At 43.2% G+C, this 19,184-nt stretch overlaps 5 protein-coding genes across 7 annotated transcripts in view; all 5 read right to left on the reverse strand.

The window, feature by feature from the left end:
- The window catches only part of LOC117136677 (probable 60S ribosomal protein L37-B), a 417-nt gene extending 102 nt beyond the window's left edge, over positions 1–315 (reverse strand). Inside the window, exon 1 of the mRNA XM_033297684.1 lies at positions 1–315. This exon is cut by the window's left edge and continues 102 nt beyond it. Within this exon, the coding sequence (XP_033153575.1) occupies positions 1–225 (225 nt within the window). The 5' untranslated portion in view covers positions 226–315.
- A 779-nt stretch (positions 316–1,094) lies between these two features.
- LOC117137541 lies at positions 1,095–1,587 on the reverse strand. The gene is made up of 2 exons (XM_033299038.1): positions 1,512–1,587; positions 1,095–1,453 (listed from the first exon to the last, which is right to left on the reverse strand). The coding sequence occupies exons 1-2, from the start codon at positions 1,520–1,522 to the stop codon at positions 1,228–1,230; spliced, it is 237 nt and encodes a 78-aa protein (XP_033154929.1). The 5' UTR covers positions 1,523–1,587; the 3' UTR covers positions 1,095–1,227.
- Positions 1,588–2,334: 747 nt separating this feature from the next.
- LOC117138009 (putative gustatory receptor 59c) lies at positions 2,335–3,587 on the reverse strand. The gene is made up of 2 exons (XM_033299812.1): positions 2,553–3,587; positions 2,335–2,493 (listed from the first exon to the last, which is right to left on the reverse strand). Exons 1-2 carry the CDS (start codon positions 3,585–3,587, stop codon positions 2,335–2,337), a joined length of 1,194 nt encoding a protein of 397 aa, XP_033155703.1.
- A 206-nt stretch (positions 3,588–3,793) lies between these two features.
- Positions 3,794–5,088, reverse strand: LOC117136822 (putative gustatory receptor 59d). The gene is made up of 2 exons (XM_033297894.1): positions 4,002–5,088; positions 3,794–3,946 (listed from the first exon to the last, which is right to left on the reverse strand). The coding sequence occupies exons 1-2, from the start codon at positions 5,019–5,021 to the stop codon at positions 3,794–3,796; spliced, it is 1,173 nt and encodes a 390-aa protein (XP_033153785.1). The 5' UTR covers positions 5,022–5,088.
- Positions 5,080–7,289, reverse strand: LOC117136823 (putative gustatory receptor 59d). 3 transcript variants are annotated; one of them, XM_033297896.1, is made up of 3 exons: positions 7,203–7,289; positions 5,515–6,031; positions 5,080–5,460 (listed from the first exon to the last, which is right to left on the reverse strand). In XM_033297896.1, the coding sequence occupies exons 1-3, from the start codon at positions 7,256–7,258 to the stop codon at positions 5,308–5,310; spliced, it is 726 nt and encodes a 241-aa protein (XP_033153787.1). In that variant the 5' UTR covers positions 7,259–7,289; the 3' UTR covers positions 5,080–5,307. The 3 variants fall into 3 exon arrangements, with proteins under 3 accessions (XP_033153787.1, XP_033153786.1, XP_033153788.1); XM_033297897.1 differs by having other exon boundaries at positions 5,083–5,460; positions 5,515–5,590; XM_033297895.1 differs by lacking the exon at positions 7,203–7,289 and having other exon boundaries at positions 5,515–6,407.
- Positions 7,290–19,184: the final 11,895 nt, after the last annotated feature.

Raw genomic sequence — 19,184 nt, forward strand, 5'->3', positions numbered from 1 at the left:
GCGGAAACGACGCCGCAGATTCTTCAGGTACCGCATCCTTCCCGTTCCCTGGGCCTTGCGACCCTTGGCCTTGCGGGACCAGTTGAAGGATCGGGTCTTGGGCGCGGGATAGCCGCACTGGGAGCACTTCGACTTCTGCAGATGGTACGACGAGTTGCCGCACCGGCGACAGATGGTGTGCGTCTTGTTGTGGCGCTTTCCGAAACTAGTGGTTCCCTTGGTCATCTTTCTTCAAAATGGCCAAATGATGTGCAACATAAATTCCGGAGTCAAAGAATGTTCTGGTCAGTAGAACAATGCCAAGCGAAAAGAAATATTCTGGTGATGATACTTTAATGATAGAAACCTTATAAGCTAATTTCGATTGTAAACAATCCTTATCGATGATTGAATTAACAACACTGGGAGTAAAGCACTAGATGCTCCTAAGAGTATGTGATGTAATGTTTATGGGTTTATGTATTAAATATCATAGGGAATGCGGAGAATTCGAAATTTGTAGATATATAATTTTAAGATATGTGGTTAAAAATGAAATAATATAACGCGCTCTATCAGTTCGGTTAAATATCTAGATCTTTGTTTGAAATTCGCGAAGCCACTATCACGTGCCGTGACATTTGCCAATTGCTGCGAAATTGGGATCAAATTATACCAATCTGCCGTCGTAATCATTGAAAACTTATCAATTTCCCCCAGACGGCGTCGCAATCGCAGGGACCTTGGAAAAATGAGGGAAAATCAAATATTTATGATATGTTTGAGCAACATTTTGCTGCCGCAGTTGCCTGCGGGAAAAGTAAACTGCAAATTCTTCCTTTTCGGCTGCATTTTCGTTTGCCTTGGCATTTGGATTTATGTGCGTGCCGTTTGAAAATTCAATTTAATTCTCATTTTTTCCTGCCATCGCGGCCGCTGCTGTGGGATATCCTTCGCCGCCCTGCTCCTTAGCATATCGACAAAGTTATGGTTCATCGGGAATTGTGTTAGCTGTGTCGAAATTCAGTTTTCTGTGAGCTCACAGAATGTTCGGAAGAGCCATATTTCATGAATTTAACATCATGTAATAGCACGATCTTAAAAATTACTATTTCTACACTCTTAGGCATCGTTTATTTTTGCTTCTAGTGTTTTGGAAAAATTTGAAAAAGTACAAAATTTAAATGAAATATAGTTAATAAAAAGGGATCCTTTAAAACTTATATTCTGTGGTGGCTGCCTTAAAGGTCATTTGCAGTGTCGATAATCAGGTTCATGCCAAATGGCAAGATTTCGGGCCTTCAGCTCTTCTTTGTACATCTCAGCTTCGCGTTGGAAAAGCACGGCCATTTGGGAGTGTCTTACCCTTTTGATCAGTTTTTGCATGCACTTCAGTTCCTGGGTAATCGGCACTATCACCGAATCCATGGGACTGTTTTTTCCGCCGCATTGGCAGTCGAGTTTGGCAGCGAGTCTGGAAAAGAGGAAACTCAGTGTCTTGGAACTTCTTAGTTCATTTTTGAGTTACTTACATATTCGACATTTTGAGTTACGTATTGTATTGTTTCTTTGGTGACAGTTTGTTCGATGCTAAATAGAGGTTTGCCCTTTTCTGACTTGTATGTATAATACAAATTGTTATCCAAATGAAACGCACACTTTTATTTCCCTAGTCATGTACCAACCAAATAAATCCTGTTCGTGAAGTATGGCATCTTGATTCCTTCACAATCGATAAACCCTGTTGTTGTTCAAATATGTTGCATTGTTACCCCCAACAAGCCGCTCCAAGTGCCGCATTGTGTGTCCCACGATAGCGACGAGGACTCCTCGTCCTGGCTCGGTGGCAATGCATTATGCTAAAATGTCTCCGGTTCTGCCTGCCTGTCTGTCCGTTCCAGCTTCCCATCCCGATGCCCATGTCGATTCCGAATCCGAATCCGATTGCAATCCCGGATGCTCCGGCAGAGCAGTGTCATGGCCTGTTGTTGGATGTCGGAGCGGGATTAAATTGCGACTTATGCTAAGCGAACTGGCGGCGAGGGGCAAAGTGAATGGGAGCTCGTTTATATTGCTCGAATTGCGGCAAAGTATTGATGCTGTCGCTGGATTTGTCACTGTCGCCGGCAGTTTCCTCCTCCTTTCCTGCTCCTGCAACTGGAGCGAGGACCAAGTTTATAAATGCCTGCCAATTGACAGTACAAAGGAATTCCGGCCAGGCAATTTCCATTACCAACTGTCTTCTGTTCCACTGGCAGTGCATGAAACGGCCATCATCGGTTTTCTGCGCCCAATTATTGCGATCTCTAGTGTTATTGAATAACCAAAAAATATGATGTGCTTTATTGGAACTAATTAGGATCCATCGTTTTGAATTTCCCACTGAACGAGAACCATAGTGTGGGTGATGACTGAGCTTAGCATAGCGATTAGACGACCACGTTCCATTTTAAAGAGACCCATAACGTAGAACTCATGGCGGTTACTGGCCAGTTGCAGTTGGAAGTCCTCAAACTGAAAAAATACAGATTAAGTAAAAATCACAGAAGGGGATAATCGAAAGCTGAACTTACGGCTGCCTCGAGTCGGTTGTCCAATTCCCGATTGAACAGAGATCGATCCGCCAGCACTCGGACTAGTTCGTCCTGCTGATCGCGAATATGAAACCCAATGCTAACGGACAACCAATTGTCCATGTAAAAGGTAGCCGTGGATAGGACAATCAGCAGAAGACCCCAGTATGTGGAGCCGAATCCTGTGGAGCTGTACAGGATCGAGCAGACGCTAAAGTAGATGGAGCCCATGGTGGAGAAGAAGTACACCAGGCTCATGCTTAGGCTCTGTATCTGGAAAAGCTCCGCCATCTCGTCAAGTCTGTCCTTCAGAGTGTAATGCCTTTCGGCAATTAGATCCAGTTGATCTGCCAACGAGCAGCACTGAATGGAGTAAACTCCACCTCGCCGATTGCGAATGGAGCACGTGCATTGAGCTTGGCTCACCAAGCATCGCAGATCTTGGAGCAGAATCTTGTAGAGCCCAATCACCTGCACCATGGCCATGTAGTACTGGCACACGATCATGTTAAAAATGGTGGTCAGTGTGGCCAGTAAGCTCAGTTTGACAATAAGGTCAGCAGTGATCCGCTTTCGTTGCGCACTCACGTCCGATATGGTGTGCAGCGAATCTGACAGGACACACAACACAAATTTAAGGATAATGCTGCGACGATACCATCGCCCTCGAACCACTTGAGGTCTATCGCGAACTAGGGCTAGTATCTGATTCCACAATCTAATGAAACGGCAACGCTGATACCATCTCGTTATCAGTGAGAGCAGAACTGCCGAGATTCGAACTGCAGTCATGAGCAAAAAGAAGTACTCATGCAGATATCGAGCCGTTATGAACTCGGATTTCAGCGAGTTATTGCCGAGACTGAGCAGAATCAGCAGAGTGATAAGGCTGGCATTATGCACTGCTGCATAGATCGTAGTCCTACGGGTGGCATTGGCTTCTCCAGTTAGCCAGTCCACCTCGAAGTTGGACACTCCCACGGCAAGGCCATACCAGTAGGCAACGAGCAAAATCGTCTTCACCAAGTCAACCATGGTTCTCTACTGAAATTGAATTACAACAGAATACGCAGCAATCCAGTCCAGTTCAATGGACATGATTAGGCCTATGGGAGGGATAATTACTATGTGATTGATTGCATGATGAAGAAATTAAATGCACGCTACTACGCTGGGATTATAAAAATTAATAAAAATCGCACTTAATATTATCCCTGACAAAAGTAATTTATCCTAAAGTTTTAGAAGTTTTGCACGTCGTATTGAATGAGGAGAAGGGAGTGTGTTAACAGGGAGTTGCCCACGGCAAAGGATGTTCCTCGACCAAACTCGAATAGGCCGTACATTTGGAGCTTCAATGGATTCCGCACCAGGTTCAGAGCAAAGCTTTCAAACTGCAAGGAGTTCAATTAAAAGTGGCTATCTTTATAGAGAGTTTGGAGCCCTTACAACCATTTCCAGTCTGTGATCCAGTCCTGGCTGAAACAAAGTTCGCTTATTCAGAATCCTAACCATCTTATCGTGGGCATCAAGAAGGTAGAACACATTAAACGCGTTGAGCCAGCAATCGAAGACGTAAAATCCGAAGTAGGCAATGGCACAAAGAGTGATGACCATGGGCAGGTTATTCCCAAGACTGCCATGCTTGCTAATGCTGAAGAGCATATACGAGGTGCCCAGCATGTTCAGATAGTAGGTGATGACCAGGCAGATCACTTCGCCGTCGTATGCCGTTGACAAGTTTTCGATGAGCTCCTGCAGGTCAGACTGGGATTTGGCTATGCGCTCCAAGCGATCCGCGAGGTAACAACACTTGGTCACGAAGACGCCACTTCCGTTGGGAACCAGCGACTGGGATTCGTGCACAATCGCCTGAAGGTCCTTGTTCAGAAGCGCATAGCGTCCTCGCACACACGCCGTGGCCACAAAGTACTGCGTGATGATCACGTTTATTATGGCCGTCAGACTCAATATGGCCCAAATGCGCAGAGCCAGAGCGATGCTCAGCCGATTCCTCAGCATGGCCAAGGTGACTATGACTTGCAGTATCTCTGTGACTGTGACGAAAAAGAATTTGCTAACGATGCTCCTACGGCAGTACTGGATTATCCGAGGATTTCTCTGACACAGTCTCCAGAATGAGTTGAAGAGCTCCATGAAGGTGCGACGCTGCGACCATCGACTGACCAGAGCTAGGAAGACGCAGACTACGCGAAAGCCGGCGATGACCAGGAACACGTATTCGTGAAGGGAATTGGCGTACTTCCACATGACGGTCACTACACTTTTTTGCAGTGTATGGTAGAGGAGTAGGGCAAAGATAAGCAAGTGTGTGCTGACTGAAGTAAGCGTAGCTCTTCTGGTAACTAGCGGTTGACCCGTTTTCAAATCAATCTTAAAGTTGATTACGCCAGTAAATCGTCCGTAGGCATATGCGATTTTCAAACACAATTTCACCAGGTCAGCCATTGCGGAGTACTGAAGTTCGTTGCTTTCCAACAAGTTACAGGTGAATAGCTCGATTCAGTTTGTCTTCTGTGCTAATGATTTGTGGTTCCCAATGATATCGTATCATCTTCATTCAGCTAATGTAATAACACAACCCACTCGATTGACTCAGAGCACTCTCGTCCCAAGTGTTTCTCTTTAATGTACTAGATTGTAATTAAGGACATCATTAGGTATTTGCTTTTGGAGTAATGCAGAAAACATGTTTGTAAATACAACTTGATTAGCTTTAATAGTTATTCAAATCCTAGAAATGCTGTACGTCATATAGGATCAGTAGAATCGAGTGCATAATTAGTGAATTGCACACGGCAAACGCCCCCAGCCGATCGATATTAAATAAGCCAAAGCAAGTCAGCTTAAACGGGTTTCGAGCCAGGCTTAATGTGAAGTTCTCAAACTGCAAGTATATATGTATTTAATACTAAGCCAACTTCTATTGTCAACTACTCACAGCTGTCTCCAGTCTTGGATGCATTCCTGGCCGAACCAAAGTCCATTGATTCAGTAACTTGACCATTCTGTTATGGCTGTCAATGAGGTAAAACACATTGAACACGTTTAGCCAGCTGTCGAGGTAATAGAACACCACAATAGCTATGGTATTTAATACAGCCAACTTGGGCAAACTGGCTGTAAGCGATTTGTACTTTGACAAGCTGAACATTAGGTAAACATTTCCCACCATATTCAAGTAGTTCGTGCTGATAAGGCAAATGATCTGAACTGTGTAGGTCGTCGATATGCGTTCAGTGATCGTTTGTAAATGTGATTGGGCTCGAGCGATTTTCTCCAGTTCATCTGCCATCTGGCAACATTTGGTCACGAAGGTTTCACCTTCGTTGGGAACTAGGGATGCAGCTTCGGCCAAGATCGACTGGAGTTCCTTGGCTAAAGTTCCGTAGCGTGCTCGTATGATTGCCATGGCTATGAAATACTGCGTGATAATGACATTGATCGTGTACGTAATGCTGATAATAGAAAAAATTCGAAGTGCCAGTCGAAAAGTTAGTTGATTTGAAGCCACGAACAAAATCATGGTCATCTGAAGAACACCGAACATTGTGGCGCCGAAGCACTTGCTCACAATGCTTCTACGGCAGTACTGAACTAGATCAGGATGTCTTAGATAGAGCTGGCATATAGACTTGAACAGCCACATAAACCTTCTTCGCAGACACCAGCGACTGGCCAGAGATAGGAAAACACAAACCATGCGAACGTTCATCATAAACCTAAACAAAGTGTCCTGAAGAGTATTAGTCTTTATCCACACTTTGGCAACCAGTTGCCTATCCAGTATCTGCGAATACAAATACAGCATAACTAAGTTGGCAACAGCTGCAGATATTGTAGCTTGCTTGGTGTTTCGGACTCGACCCGTTTTGAAATCTATTTCGAAGTTCAGCACTCCAGTGAAACGCCCCGTATAATATGAGAGAAATAGACTCCATTTTACTAGGTCAACCATTGTGGACTGCGTTGAATGGTCACAAATGCCAACGAATATTTTGTAATAACAGTAGTATCTTTAACTTTTTAATTTACTAAATTGGCAGGCTTATTGGCTTCATAGGAAACACAATGGTACTTAGGAGATATGATCTTAAACTATACCATCGTTTCGAAAGTACTCGTTTAATGGTCCCTAGAGGTAGTATCTATAGACAATAGTGGCCAATATATATTCGTACGTCACTTAATTCCCACCTAAATCAACAGGCACCACATGACCTACCCACTGGGCAAGGATCTGGTGTTAGCCATCTTGCACTGCATTCTTGCTTTTGCTTGCAGTGAAATTCCGCAGCTCATGGCTTGACAAACATGGCCCTGTTTCGAGAGGACAAAGATGCTGGAGATGCTGCTGATGTGGCAGAGGCGAGCTGCCATGCCCGCAGAATGTTTGCTCAACACTTATTTTTAGTGAAAGACTCGGAGGCGTGTGCGAAGAAAGGAGGTCTAGGTACAAGCCTGTGAATGCCTAGCTACACAGGGAAAAAAGTAATGATCTGGGCTATAAATGGTCAGCCAAAACTAATTATATGTAAAATAATTGGTGTATATTACTGTCTCAGCTTTGTAGCTTCAGTGGTCCACTAAGCTTACTTCATATCACTGCATTTTTTACACATGGCTTACTTTTTTTCCAAGTGCAGCTGCAGTGGAAACTGAAACTTTGTCGTTCTCGAGAGCATTTTAAACAGCGGATGGCCCTCAGGTCGTCATCTGCGGCTGATGCCGTCGAAAGTCTCGAGGGTTTTGTTATGCTGGGCCGCATCTTATCCATAATGCAGGTTCCGCTTTCAAAATGCACTTTAAATGCACCATGCAGCAGGCCACTTCGCGCTTTAATTGAAATTTGATGTGGTCGCGCAGGGAATGCATTTTTATAGTTCTGCGCTTGTCATTCTGTCAAATGCCAACAAAATGCAACAAAATCCACTGCTGGCGCGGAATTTCGCAACCAACTGGTGTCACAAATGCTGTGAATTTAGGCGACAAATCAAATTGCAAAAAAGCGCACGCTTTTAACTCAAAAATGCAAACCGCCATGCAAAAGCGGAAGCGGATGCGTTCAAACTGGTTTCTGATTGTGTGAAAATTCAATGCCGCACTCACTCAGAAACTGTTGCATACTTTGGGGCTTGCATGTCACAGGAAAATGCACTTCCATTCGACGTTAGTCCAATGCAAACGGATATCCCGGTTGATAAAGTATCCCGGTATATAAAGTTGATTTCAAATAAATGCCACATAGCATAAGTGCGGATTCATCTGGAATATACACATAAATACATATGACCGTATTCCGATCACCTCCAAAATGACGGAGCACGTTGTCTTGAAATGCCTTTGGAAAACGACCAACTTCCCCACACCTTATTAGTTTAAAGTTTCAAAAGTCATCTCGAAAGTTCTGCTCCCTGCTACCCAGTGCAGACGACATTAATTAATATAAATGACGCCAGTTTCTAATGTTTGTCCTGTTCCGGCGCTGCTAATCACTGCGACCCAGAGCCACGGAACATGTCGCGTTTGTGGGATGTCATTAAAAAAAAGGAAGCAAAAGTGCCTCTTACATTACAACCCGTAATTTTCGCGTATTACTCGAGGCTGATTGAGCACCGAGGGTTTTGGCCAAGTGGAAATGAGGAAACAGTGCGGGAATCATATGCACTTAACATGCAATTGCGTGCCAAAGACGAGGACAAATTTGCCGGGCTAAAAATGAAAACATTATTCATAAGCAGTCGACGACGCCGCCATCAGCATCGGCATCGGTGGTTTCAAGGATCCCCAGGACACCCCATTCAGTGCCACCCAACTGGGGGGCAGGAGCTCCTCCGTCTGGTCGTCGCTTTTAACTATAACACATAGTATCCGAGCACTAACGAGTCCAGTGCTTGGGTAACTGTAAACTTTACGTGCCCACATATTGCCAGTTTGCATACACTGGAAAAAAACATTGACACTTTATTTCAATAAACAATGAATCATTTTATGTATTAGTTTTTGTGTTAAAAATACAAAAGCTATGATTAATCCTTGTAATGAATGACATTGAGCATAGAATACATTTCCAATTTAATTTCAAATACATACCCAAGAAAATGTATTCTTTGGCCGGAATGAGACTTTTCTCTTACTGCACAATGTCATGGGAATGAGCTATGAGTGGCCTCGTCATCTTAGCCGTAATCAGAGGCGATATCAAAATCCGCGTGTGAGTTTCTAATGAACTGGCATGCCCGGAGTTCCTTGCATTCGGTCCAATTTATTGAGCCATAAAGGTGTCAAAATGTTCTCGTACACCCGCACCTCGCCATTCATTCATTCATTGTGAATAATTAGGAAGACGCTTGCGTGTGGCCATCCCCCACCTGCGGCACAACCCATGGCATCAACATAAAAAATCTCATTAGGCCAAATGTGTATCATAATGACTTTCCATTTACCTTTGCCTCCGCCGCACTCCTTTTGCCGGCTTATTCCCCTTAGTTTTTGTTGTGCCCTGTTTGAATTGGGCTTGCTAATTCATTAGAGCAGGTGAATGAATGGACACGGAGTTGGGTGTAGGGATAGATTTCTTCAGTTAATCATTGACTCAAGATTACAGTTCTCCCTGAGCAGGTAGAGTTTTATTGACCAGCAATGTCTTTAGTTTTCCTGCAAATTAAGCTTATATTCATTTGAACACAAATGAATGCCATGAATCCATTATTCGCAAAGCTTGCTAGCTAGATTGATTTAAATTTTTACTGCATAACAAGTAGTGATTATGCGAGAGTTTTTTCCTGGAAATTTGGCGTTTGTAACTCCATCATCATTAGCAGTCTCCCTATTTTCCCACCAGGGGGCGTATTCGCTTTAATTACATGCTAATTATCAAAGAATGACTTGGCTGAATCGAGTTGAATGAATTGCATTTCTGCTTGTTATTCGTTTTGTGGCCGTGTGCCCGATTAATTTGCCTAAAATCCATTCTCCTTCAATAAAAAGCAGGAACTGCAAAAGCGGATGGAAGTCTATTTGCGGCCATCTAGAATCTAGACTTTGGAATCCAGGAGCAAGGAGGAAATTGTCAGCGGTGAGCAAAATTCACAGCCAAATTGGGATCAAGTTGTGGTTGGACTTGGGCTCGAGTTGTCCTTGAGTTCTTGTCGGACATGGCTTCTGTTCGATTTCGATGCTTTTGTGGTCAGTGGGCGAGTGGGGAGTGAGTGGTAGGAAACACCCTCTTTTACACCCTCTAAAGGATGCTCTGCGTACCCTTTTCATGCATCGTGTGAAATATGCGGAGCACTCAGAACGAAGAGCGCTCTGCCCGGGGGCAACTTTTGTTGTTTGTTGGCCAAATTGTCGTAAATTAGTTTTAACACCTGACCGAGTGGCTTTTCGAGTATCTAGCACTGTGTGTGTGTGTGTGGGGGTTTTCCGATTCACTCTCAACAAGTTTCCTGGCCACTTTGTCCGTGGGCGAACCCTTCCCCTTCTCCTACAGTCGGACCTCCCTAATTTGAACTTTCATTTTAGCAAATGCCAAATTTTAGGTTAAGCTTTGATTGAAATTTGGTCTGTTTAAAATCCTAGACTCACCATTTAAGCACATCGATTGGTTTGATAGATTTTAAATTTTCCATATCGAAAATAAATTAATTAAAAATATAATTTTTATGTAACTAAGGCTGGAATTTAATATCTCGAATGCTTACCGTTCTCGGACTCTGACCTTGCCATTAAGTTTGTGGTGTGTGAAATAAGTGTAATCGGCTTTGTTTAGCCATAAACTATGTGCGAACATAGATTTTCAATTAAATTGAATGCGGAAAATGCCTGAAAATGACTTAGGTAGAAGATGTTCTTGATCGAACTTGCGGTTTGTTGCTGCTCAAGTGGTTTGGTTTTCCTACAACGGTTAGGTTTCAACCGGCGGCAGCTTAAAGTCACTTCCTGGTTTTTCCCTCGGTGTGCTATTTATGTATTCACATGGAAAATCCATCTGTGCGAGCGACCCCAGCATCTCGATTATGCGCTTTATGCCTCATCATTAATTACAATGTACTCGCCGAGTCTGACTTTCTCAATGGCTGACTTTCCTTCGGTTTTGGTGGGACCTTGCCATTCCACTCGCAGTCCTCTTGTTCTTCGGCTTTCCATTGCTTTCTGATTTTGGCTCTTCGAGCGCTGAGGTAGCCGCCATTTTCCGGGCTATTCGCATTCGTGTGTGTGTGTGTGTTTGTGTGCATTTTTCATTTCCGCTTTGCCGCTGCGGCATTTCCGTTCATTTTTCACATATTTTTACGCCGGCGAGACGATGACTACACGTGTGCGAATGTGTGCATGTGTTTGGGAAAATGAAAACTCGCCTTTTTTGTCGTGGCTTGCAATTCATTTTTCATGTCACCAGCTCCCTCGGTTCCCTTGTCGCCAGGATTTGCTTTAAGGCTTTCGGTAATCCTTTTAGAAATTACATTTTCGCACCCTCTCATGCGCTGGTTTATGCCTTTCTCGTCCTCTTTTGCCAACTACAATGTTGTCAATACTTTCAACAATGAGATGAGGCATTCACGTTAAGCGTTTCCCCTGAGACCCTCAGCAGCATTCCCACACAGAAAGAAAGCAGTCAAAAGTGATAGATATTTAATAGTCATAATATATGGGATTCTGGGCTTAATCTTCAGGACAACAGATCTTAAATAGGCATAAAACGGAGTTGTATCTCATTATTAAATAAGCTTGGAAACTCAAGTGACGCTTTCTCCCGGTGTAGTTAACGCCATGGAATTTCCATGACCCTTCAAGTGGAAACTATTTAAGTAAAATATCAGGCATTTTGCGCGGTGCAGGGGCGGGATTTTAGTGCCGGGGTCCTCCGGTTCAGCATGAGCCACTGATTTGGGACGGGCCCAAGAAGTCATAAACCACTCAGTGGCCAACTGAAGGTACCACAAATATTTGCCGCTAACCAACTTGCCGCCAGCAAATCCCGCTGTCCTGTTGGTCCGATCTCTGCACATCTCACGTTCGTTTAGTTTGGCTGGTTTTATGTGCTTTACTCTTTCGCCTTTTGATATATGGCCATTGCAGGCTTCGCTTTTCCACGTTTTCACGTTTCCACCCTTCCAAATTGCCTTTTTGCACAGGTAGGTAGCTCGCTGTGTGTGTGTGTGTAAAACCGAAAGTGCTGCCATTTATTTTATTGCCACCTCAAGAGGAGCAGCAACTTCAGCTGTCCGGCGATGAGTAAAAACTTTGAAAGCTGCCATAAAATAAACTGGAACCGAACAAAACTCGCACAAAACAGAAAAAAACGAGATGCGGAAAAATTGGTAAGAAAAGAAAAGTGACCCAAATGTTGTATTTTTACAGTTTTGGATTTGTGCAGCGCTTCGTGTGTTTTTATGATGGGATTTTAACGAAATTTGCTTGTCTGGCGGGGCGATTGAATGGCTCGGAAAAACCAAAAAACCCCATCGCCATCTGATGCCTGGCGAGGTGATGCAGTGGCTCAAGGCTCGTAGTGATGGGCTTCTGTGTCACCGGGACCATCCTAATGGGCAGCTTATTAGGGGCAATCAGGTGCACTTGGCAGGCGATTGTCTTGACCTCGGCATCCAGACTTTGCCTTTGGAGTTCACAGCCAGATGGGATAAAAACTGTCCAAAAAATGCGATTGCTTGGGTTTTGAGATTACAACAGAGTCTGGTTGCACTCAATTATACTATTTAATGCTTACGTATAGGTTTTTCCAGTTTTTATGTACCATTTCCCATTCATTTTTCGATTTTTCCAATTCATTTTCCTTTTTATGCTACTTTTCCATGTGACTTTTAAGCCACCGCAAAAAGTTCAAGATGAGTCGCCCTTTCAGGCTAATGAATTTGTTGAACTTTGGGCGAACAAAAACGATGCGCCAAAAAAGCCAGAGTTCCGCACTGATTCACTTGACTTTATACGTTATAAATATTAGTTATATGAGAGCACTCACACAACAGCACACTGTACTCATAACCCAAAAAAAGGGAAACAATTTGATGGTTTTTGTGGCCAAGTTGGTTCGCCAGCTCATGGGTTTATTATTGAGCGTAGACAAGGGGGCGGGGGGCGGGGCGGGGCTTGCTTAACAATTTAAAAGGCCCTAATTGACAGCATTAGGATTGTGGAAAATTGACAGGCCCCCGAGTCAGTCGAGGCTCATAAGTATGCTTTAAAATGTTCTCGGTTAGTTTTTCCACTCCTCGGCAGCTGAAACATTTACAAATATTTTATGAGCACTTAACTTGGGACACTCACACCCCTGGATAAAGAAAGTGTGGATACGAGGGGGTAAGATTGGGGTTCGGGGCCTGAGACACGCAATAAAAAGTCAACAACGCTTGACAGTGGGTGGCTGTGGGTGCGGAGCTGGCGGGGAATGGTATCGGTGCTATCGGTGTCCCACATCCATCCATGGGGACCATATCGGCGGTGGGAGGGATGGCGATGCCTTAGTCAGGACAAAAGTTGTGCGTGATGCTGCTGGCGGTGATGACGATGCAGCATGACATGTTTGCCAAGTCCCAAATTAAATCAATTTAATAAGCTGTCAATAATGCAGAGTAGCGAGGGACAGCGGCAAAGTAGAGTGAAGTGAGCTGAAGTTAGTTGAAGTGTTCAACACAATAGAATTCACAGATTGGGAAATTCAAGTGAAAGGTCGTAGAAAACACAAAAATATCGAAGTACGAGTCACACAATTCTATAGTTCGATCTTAAATGAATATAAACTGGCTTTAAATGAACTGAAAAGCAAATAGCAACTTAGAGATACAATTTCATTAGTGATTTAAATGAAAGAAATCCAGGTATGTAAACCATTTTTCACACATATTGGGCTTAAATTCATAAATTCCACACGGAACTGTAGCCCATGTTTCATTTGTCAATGCTTTCAGGTGATTGCATAATAAATATTTCTGCTAATTTATCAAGGACCTTGCTGAATGTAAATAGCTGCGATTACACTTGGCCTATTCCGTTTAATAAAGGCAGGTGTTAATTTCATTAGCTTCGAGGGCATTAACATAACTTGAATTCACATATGCATAAATACATTCGTCTGGGCCTATTAATAGAAACGTCTAACGTGTTTGTGTCATGCCAACTCGTATGTATCCAAAAATATTTGGGTTCAGGAAACTCCATACCGATTCCCAATTTATTCAGCTATCAGTGTAGGCTTTAAGCTGCTGGGCTGCAAAACTGAAAAAGGAAAGTCGAAAGGCAAATCTTCGCCAGGTGGGGAGTACATACATATGTATCTATCTTCATGGCAACGTACGATATTATTCCTTATCTCGGGACAAACGTGATGTTCCACCAATGGTCGAGCTCCCATTCTCTCACCTTTCCTCCTGGCTCGTCCTGTTGCGATTTCCATAACTATAAATATCGATTACCTGTACAGCCAGGCATTGCCCCGAGTGCTTAAAGTCGCCATCAGACTCGCCCACACAGGAAAAGCTACTGAGAACCTTTCTCATATATTTAAGTTACTTTCTATTATGTAACTATTATGTATTACTTTCTAAATGTTTCATTTTCAACCAGCTATACATATTTTAGCATGTTTTGCAGCAAGCTACTAAGTTTGTGCGATCTATAACATGTACATAAATGCCCGTTTGCATTAGCGACGCTGCACTGTACTGTAAATAGGTAAGACCGCCCACACATGCGAAGTACCTCAATGGGAAGCAACTTGAGGCTGTCATTGTTTTCTTCCTCCCTTTTGCTACTTTCTCCGCCTCGTATCTGTGTGAGGCTTTTGCTTTTATGCGCCAGCTATTGCCATTTCCCTTCCCCGTTATCCCGCTCACACTCTTACCTGCCTTATTTCTCTCTTTGACAAATAAATTGACATGCCACATTGCGATAGCGACGAATAAAATTCTCGCATAAACTCACACTCCCGCACTTACACCCACACACACACACCCACACTCATGCATTCCTAAGGAAAAGATGGGAATTTTGGACTATGCGGTAAATATTTTCACGGTTCTGCGCTTCCCTTCTGTTTAGGTAGCATTAAATAAATAATGGATTGGACATAAGGAGTAATTACACTAATGTAGCTCATATCATATTGCAGTGATTTAGTGATTTGAAGAAATAGGTACTACTATATTATATTTACTGATAAAGAAATACATGCTTGTAATGTTCATCTTACTAATCTTACTAATAATCTTATCTTATATGATACTATCATCTATGCTAATGTTTTGGATGTAGTGACACATTATTTTCCTATACTTAGGATTCGATCGATAATATTTATTTTACCAATTAAAAACCATTTTTTTAATATTTTCGATTAATTTCATACCAATCGTAGAAGTAAGGGTATAGGTTTAGGCCACATGAAGATGACGTACATGTATCAACATCGACGCCGTTTAGAGGCGACATCTGAAGGTTGCTCCGAACAGGATGGTGCGTGAGTTCTCGACCCAACGTTCCGTTCATTCGAAGCCCACTTTCTCCGCCCTTTCACCTGCTTTCTAACTGCGTTCTTTCTTCCGCAACGAAAACAATGAAATGTCAGCCACGTACGAAAGAAATTCGTTTACTTCGACTGTTTTCCTTTTTTTCTCGTCCGCCACTCTCCTTTTCTCCTTTTCCCGCCACTCTTTTAGACCATTCGTGGAATTTGCTTACCCTATCAAAGGTAACATAACTTTTATAGAAGGGCTGCTAAAATATTATTAAGCATTTTGTATCTAGGAAATATATATAAACAATTTGTATTAATTTTTACTTCATTGCCAGATTGTGCTGAAATATCAACTTGTTTGTGAGGGTATTTAGAATTCACCATGTCCCATTCCCAATTGGTTTTTCTTTTTTTTCCCTCGACCAGCTTGGCGAATTTGACGGGCAACGTGAATGTCGGCGGCAGGAAAGAAAATAAATATGCCACAATATGTTAACGACAAGTCTGCCTTGGCCTCCAGTCACCTGCCACGCCCCTTGCCGGCATTAGCACTTTCGGCTGCCTCCGCTAGGTGAACTACGTGCCAAGTTATACTTTCGGCTCTGACTGTAAATAAATATTATTAAAGCGACACTAAAAAATTGTATTCGATTATTCAGCAAGTGCTAAGATAAATGAATGGCCATGGGGCTGGTGGAAATGGGCGAGTGGCTTACCACGAATTATGTGCAATAAATGGAATGTGACAGCATAAATCATTACAGCAGATAGCTCTGTTTCCCTGGCCCAGTGCGCATGTGTGTGTGTGTGTGTGTGTGGGAGTCCTTTTCCATTGCCGTTTCGCCCAAAAGTACGCAATCATTTTTCAATAAGCTGTATTAGCTTGTCAGCCAACAGATGGCGTTGCGTAGGAGCCGCTTGTAAACACATGCAGATACATAGATCACCATATCAATGCTCCAAATGGGGAAAACATTCAAATATTGTCTCCGTTACGAAATCGCCAGCGGCCGTTTGGACCGACCAGTTGTAATTCGATCGTTCGTCGGTGTTCATTGTAGGGGGTGTTCCCGGTAACGATATCTCATTAAGCTACAGCATATCCTAAAGAGAATTACTCTTTTACGGCTTAATTGGAAGTAAGTAGAAGTGAATCGGGTTGTTTTAAGGTATGCAATCGGTTGAAAGCCGCTCTAGATTTAGCTGGGAAATCACTTCTAAGAACTAGTTATCGCACCATTTCCCATTTGGACGAAGTGAACGGACAAATTGCAATCACAACGTCCGCCTATTTGCGAGGACGATGCAGTTGCCAATTGCCGAAAAAGCTTCGCAACGGTTGCCAATAAGTTTGGCAATCAAGCCGGACTTCCCCTGCGCGGCCGAAACCGGCCATAATTACAAGTTAATGGTGTCCGCGTGTAAGCTGTTCTCCGTTGGCCGGAGTACTGCGCCCTGTTGGTAATAACTTTATTAATTACATCCTCGGACTTGGCAGGACACTCGCAAGGACCTCGGCGTCCCTTTTTCGTTCCTGGGCAACAGCTGGCCTCCTTCGGTTCTTGTGTGCGCCTTATTAATTTATTCAATTTCCCCTTTTTACGGCCTCCCCAAGTGAATTAGCAGCTGAAAGTGCTCTCAGTACTCTCACCGCTACTTCATTTCCCTTTCAGCAGGAAAGTAAGGAAAGTAGTCCCTGAACTTTAAATGACTTCCATTACTGCACATCTAATCTCATTTTTTGGTGTGGCATAAATTTGTGAATATTGAGTGAAAGGGTTTCATGTCACGAGTACATCCAATCACAAGGCATTGATTTTAAAGGCTTAACTGAGGCGTGAATGGGATTTTCCTACCTTTTTCGATAAGGAGCACCAGTCATATCCACATAAATCACCGACAACTGTTCTTCAAAAGCGGCATCGCATCAAAGACCGCCGACTGGCGCTTAAGCTCTGCTTCTGGCCCCCCGGGTCCAACTTTCCTCTCTACTGACTAAATGCCCACCAGCCTGTTCACATATGGCAACTATTTGCCCGCAAATTGGTATAAATGACGGTGGATTACGCCAAATGCTCTCCATAAATAAGGATTCCCAATGTGGGAGGAATGGGAAATGGTAGATAGAAATCAAACAAAACTAACTATACTCTTTTTATCAAAGAATTTCGTAAAAGATTCTTAGATAATAGCCTAGATTTTGAATATTATATTTTAGCCCCATTTAAGGTTAACTAAACTACAAATTTAATATAAAACTATGGCAAATTGCTGAACAAAGAAATAAGATAGTAATCCTATGGCAGATCGTAGAAATGTGTGTACCCTTAGCCGAAAAGGGTGTGTGGCAATCCCAAGGCGAAAAATTCCCCCGAGGAAGGCCAGGAAAAGCAAAACGCAGAAAAGTAGGCAATGATTTTTATTAATTGATAAGCATTTGCAACAAGTTGCACAGACACAAGGGTAAACACCAGCACTCACACACACACTCGCTGTACATATGTGTTCGAGTGAAAAGTCCTTCTGCCCGAACTCGTTTCATATTTGAGGTAGGATTTATCATATCAGATCATCGCATTGCGATAGAGTCCATGAGGACTTTGTGAGAATCTAGAACACGAGCTGAAAGGAAAATAAAGGTGGGGGAAAGGACTAGGATTCTCGAAAGGCTACATCAAAGCAAGTGGAATTTAAGGTCCGAAATAGCAGAGAGGGGGCCAAAAATAACCTTTTAAATAGTAGCTTGGAAATGTAGAAGGGATTTCTATCGAATACGATGTATGCGTTTAATTACCGGGATGAACAGAACCATAACGAAGATAATTAATAATTTTTACCAACTAATTAATAGAAAAATTCCAAACTTGCTCGAGGCATTCACGGCTGACTAATTTGCAAAGCTAACAAAGAGAGTAAAGCGGGGGAGAAAAAATGCATTCTTCAAACTTACTCAATAAGAAAAAAAAGACAAGTATTTACTCCTTAAAACTTTTGTCGAAGTTTGCGCTTTTTTTCTGGCCCCATAAGGCTGGGAATATGGTAAGCAGTTCGGGCCAAGAAAAATGTGCACTTGTCAGCAGAAGAAAAGCGTCGAGCAAGGAAAGCAGCGAAGAAATCAAGGCAGCCCTAAGAGACTTCAACTCGAAGCAAGCCAAACAAAACTGCAGCCGAAATCATTAAAAAAATGAAAGCGTAATTGATAAAGGGAATGCGGGCTGGCAAAAAAAATTACGAAAAATGGGAAATAAGTGGGGTGAGGGGGCACGAGATGCCGCAAGTCTACAGCGATGACATCGTTAAAAGTCTACGAAAGTACACTTCTCATGGAGTACGCCTTCCCCAATTTGCCCCCGAGTTTCCCCACTTTCTACAGTTTCCCCTGTTTTCCCGGTCTCTCACAGCTTTTCTCTCTCTCAAGTGACTATTCAAGTGCCGAATTAGTGGCCACAAATTGGCCTGACTTCGGCTGAAAAGAATCAAAAGCGAGCCGGGGGCAAAGATTCATTGCAGCCGACGAAAGATTAAGGAATGTGTGGTTAACTGTTAGCAATCTTGGCGAATTTAACTCCTACTCACACTGACCTCCTCCTCCAGCTGGAACTGCCGCGTCCGGAAAAGCTTCTTGTAAAATGCAAATGAGGGAAATATTTTGCCGCCTTTCTCGGCTACGGCCAACTGAGTTATTTGAGCAAACCAAAACGCCATTTTGTGGGTATTTCCCTGGGAAACAAAAGGCATTCGCTGCAGTCAAGCACTACTGACCCCCAAAACACCCTGGCCCTTCAACCTTTTCCACGGTACTTAAGCCGAACTAACAAAAAGTTCGCTTTATTTTTCCCTTCTATTTGACTTCGCCTCAGCCGGCTAAGAGAAGGGAGCCCAAAGGGATGGGGCGGCGGAAGATCCTCCGCTGCATAAGGCATTTGCATAAGTTGCTGTTAAGCTAAACCCTGCCCCCAACTTTTTTCGCAACTAAAATTTTTGTTTTCGCAATTGTGGCGAAAAAGCGGCGGCCGCAAATTAAATCGTCAGTGGCGAATGGAATAAAATGGAAAAGTTTCTCGGTGTAAAAATATTTGGTCGACTGGGTTTGCATATCCACACCAATTGCGTAAAGTTGAAAGATGTTTTAGCATTTGAAG

Source organism: Drosophila mauritiana, chromosome 2R, assembly GCF_004382145.1.
Source record: "Drosophila mauritiana strain mau12 chromosome 2R, ASM438214v1, whole genome shotgun sequence".
Classification (NCBI taxonomy): Eukaryota; Metazoa; Arthropoda; class Insecta; order Diptera; family Drosophilidae; genus Drosophila; species Drosophila mauritiana.

What these genes read in the sequence shown, in the direction of transcription:
- LOC117136823 (XM_033297895.1), bottom strand. Translation starts at nt 6,384, where the DNA reads ATGCTGTATTTGTATTCGCAGATACTGGATAGGCAACTGGTTGCCAAA. An exon ending in ATCCAAGACTGGAGACAGCT is followed by an intron (nt 5,461 to 5,514) that starts GTGAGTAGTTGA and finishes ATATACTTGCAG; the next exon opens with TTTGAGAACTTCACATTAAG.
- LOC117136822 (XM_033297894.1), bottom strand. Translation starts at nt 5,021, where the DNA reads ATGGCTGACCTGGTGAAATTGTGTTTGAAAATCGCATATGCCTACGGA. An exon ending in ATCACAGACTGGAAATGGTT is followed by an intron (nt 3,947 to 4,001) that starts GTAAGGGCTCCA and finishes AACTCCTTGCAG; the next exon opens with TTTGAAAGCTTTGCTCTGAA.
- LOC117138009 (XM_033299812.1), bottom strand. Translation starts at nt 3,587, where the DNA reads ATGGTTGACTTGGTGAAGACGATTTTGCTCGTTGCCTACTGGTATGGC. An exon ending in ACAACCGACTCGAGGCAGCC is followed by an intron (nt 2,494 to 2,552) that starts GTAAGTTCAGCT and finishes GTATTTTTTCAG; the next exon opens with TTTGAGGACTTCCAACTGCA.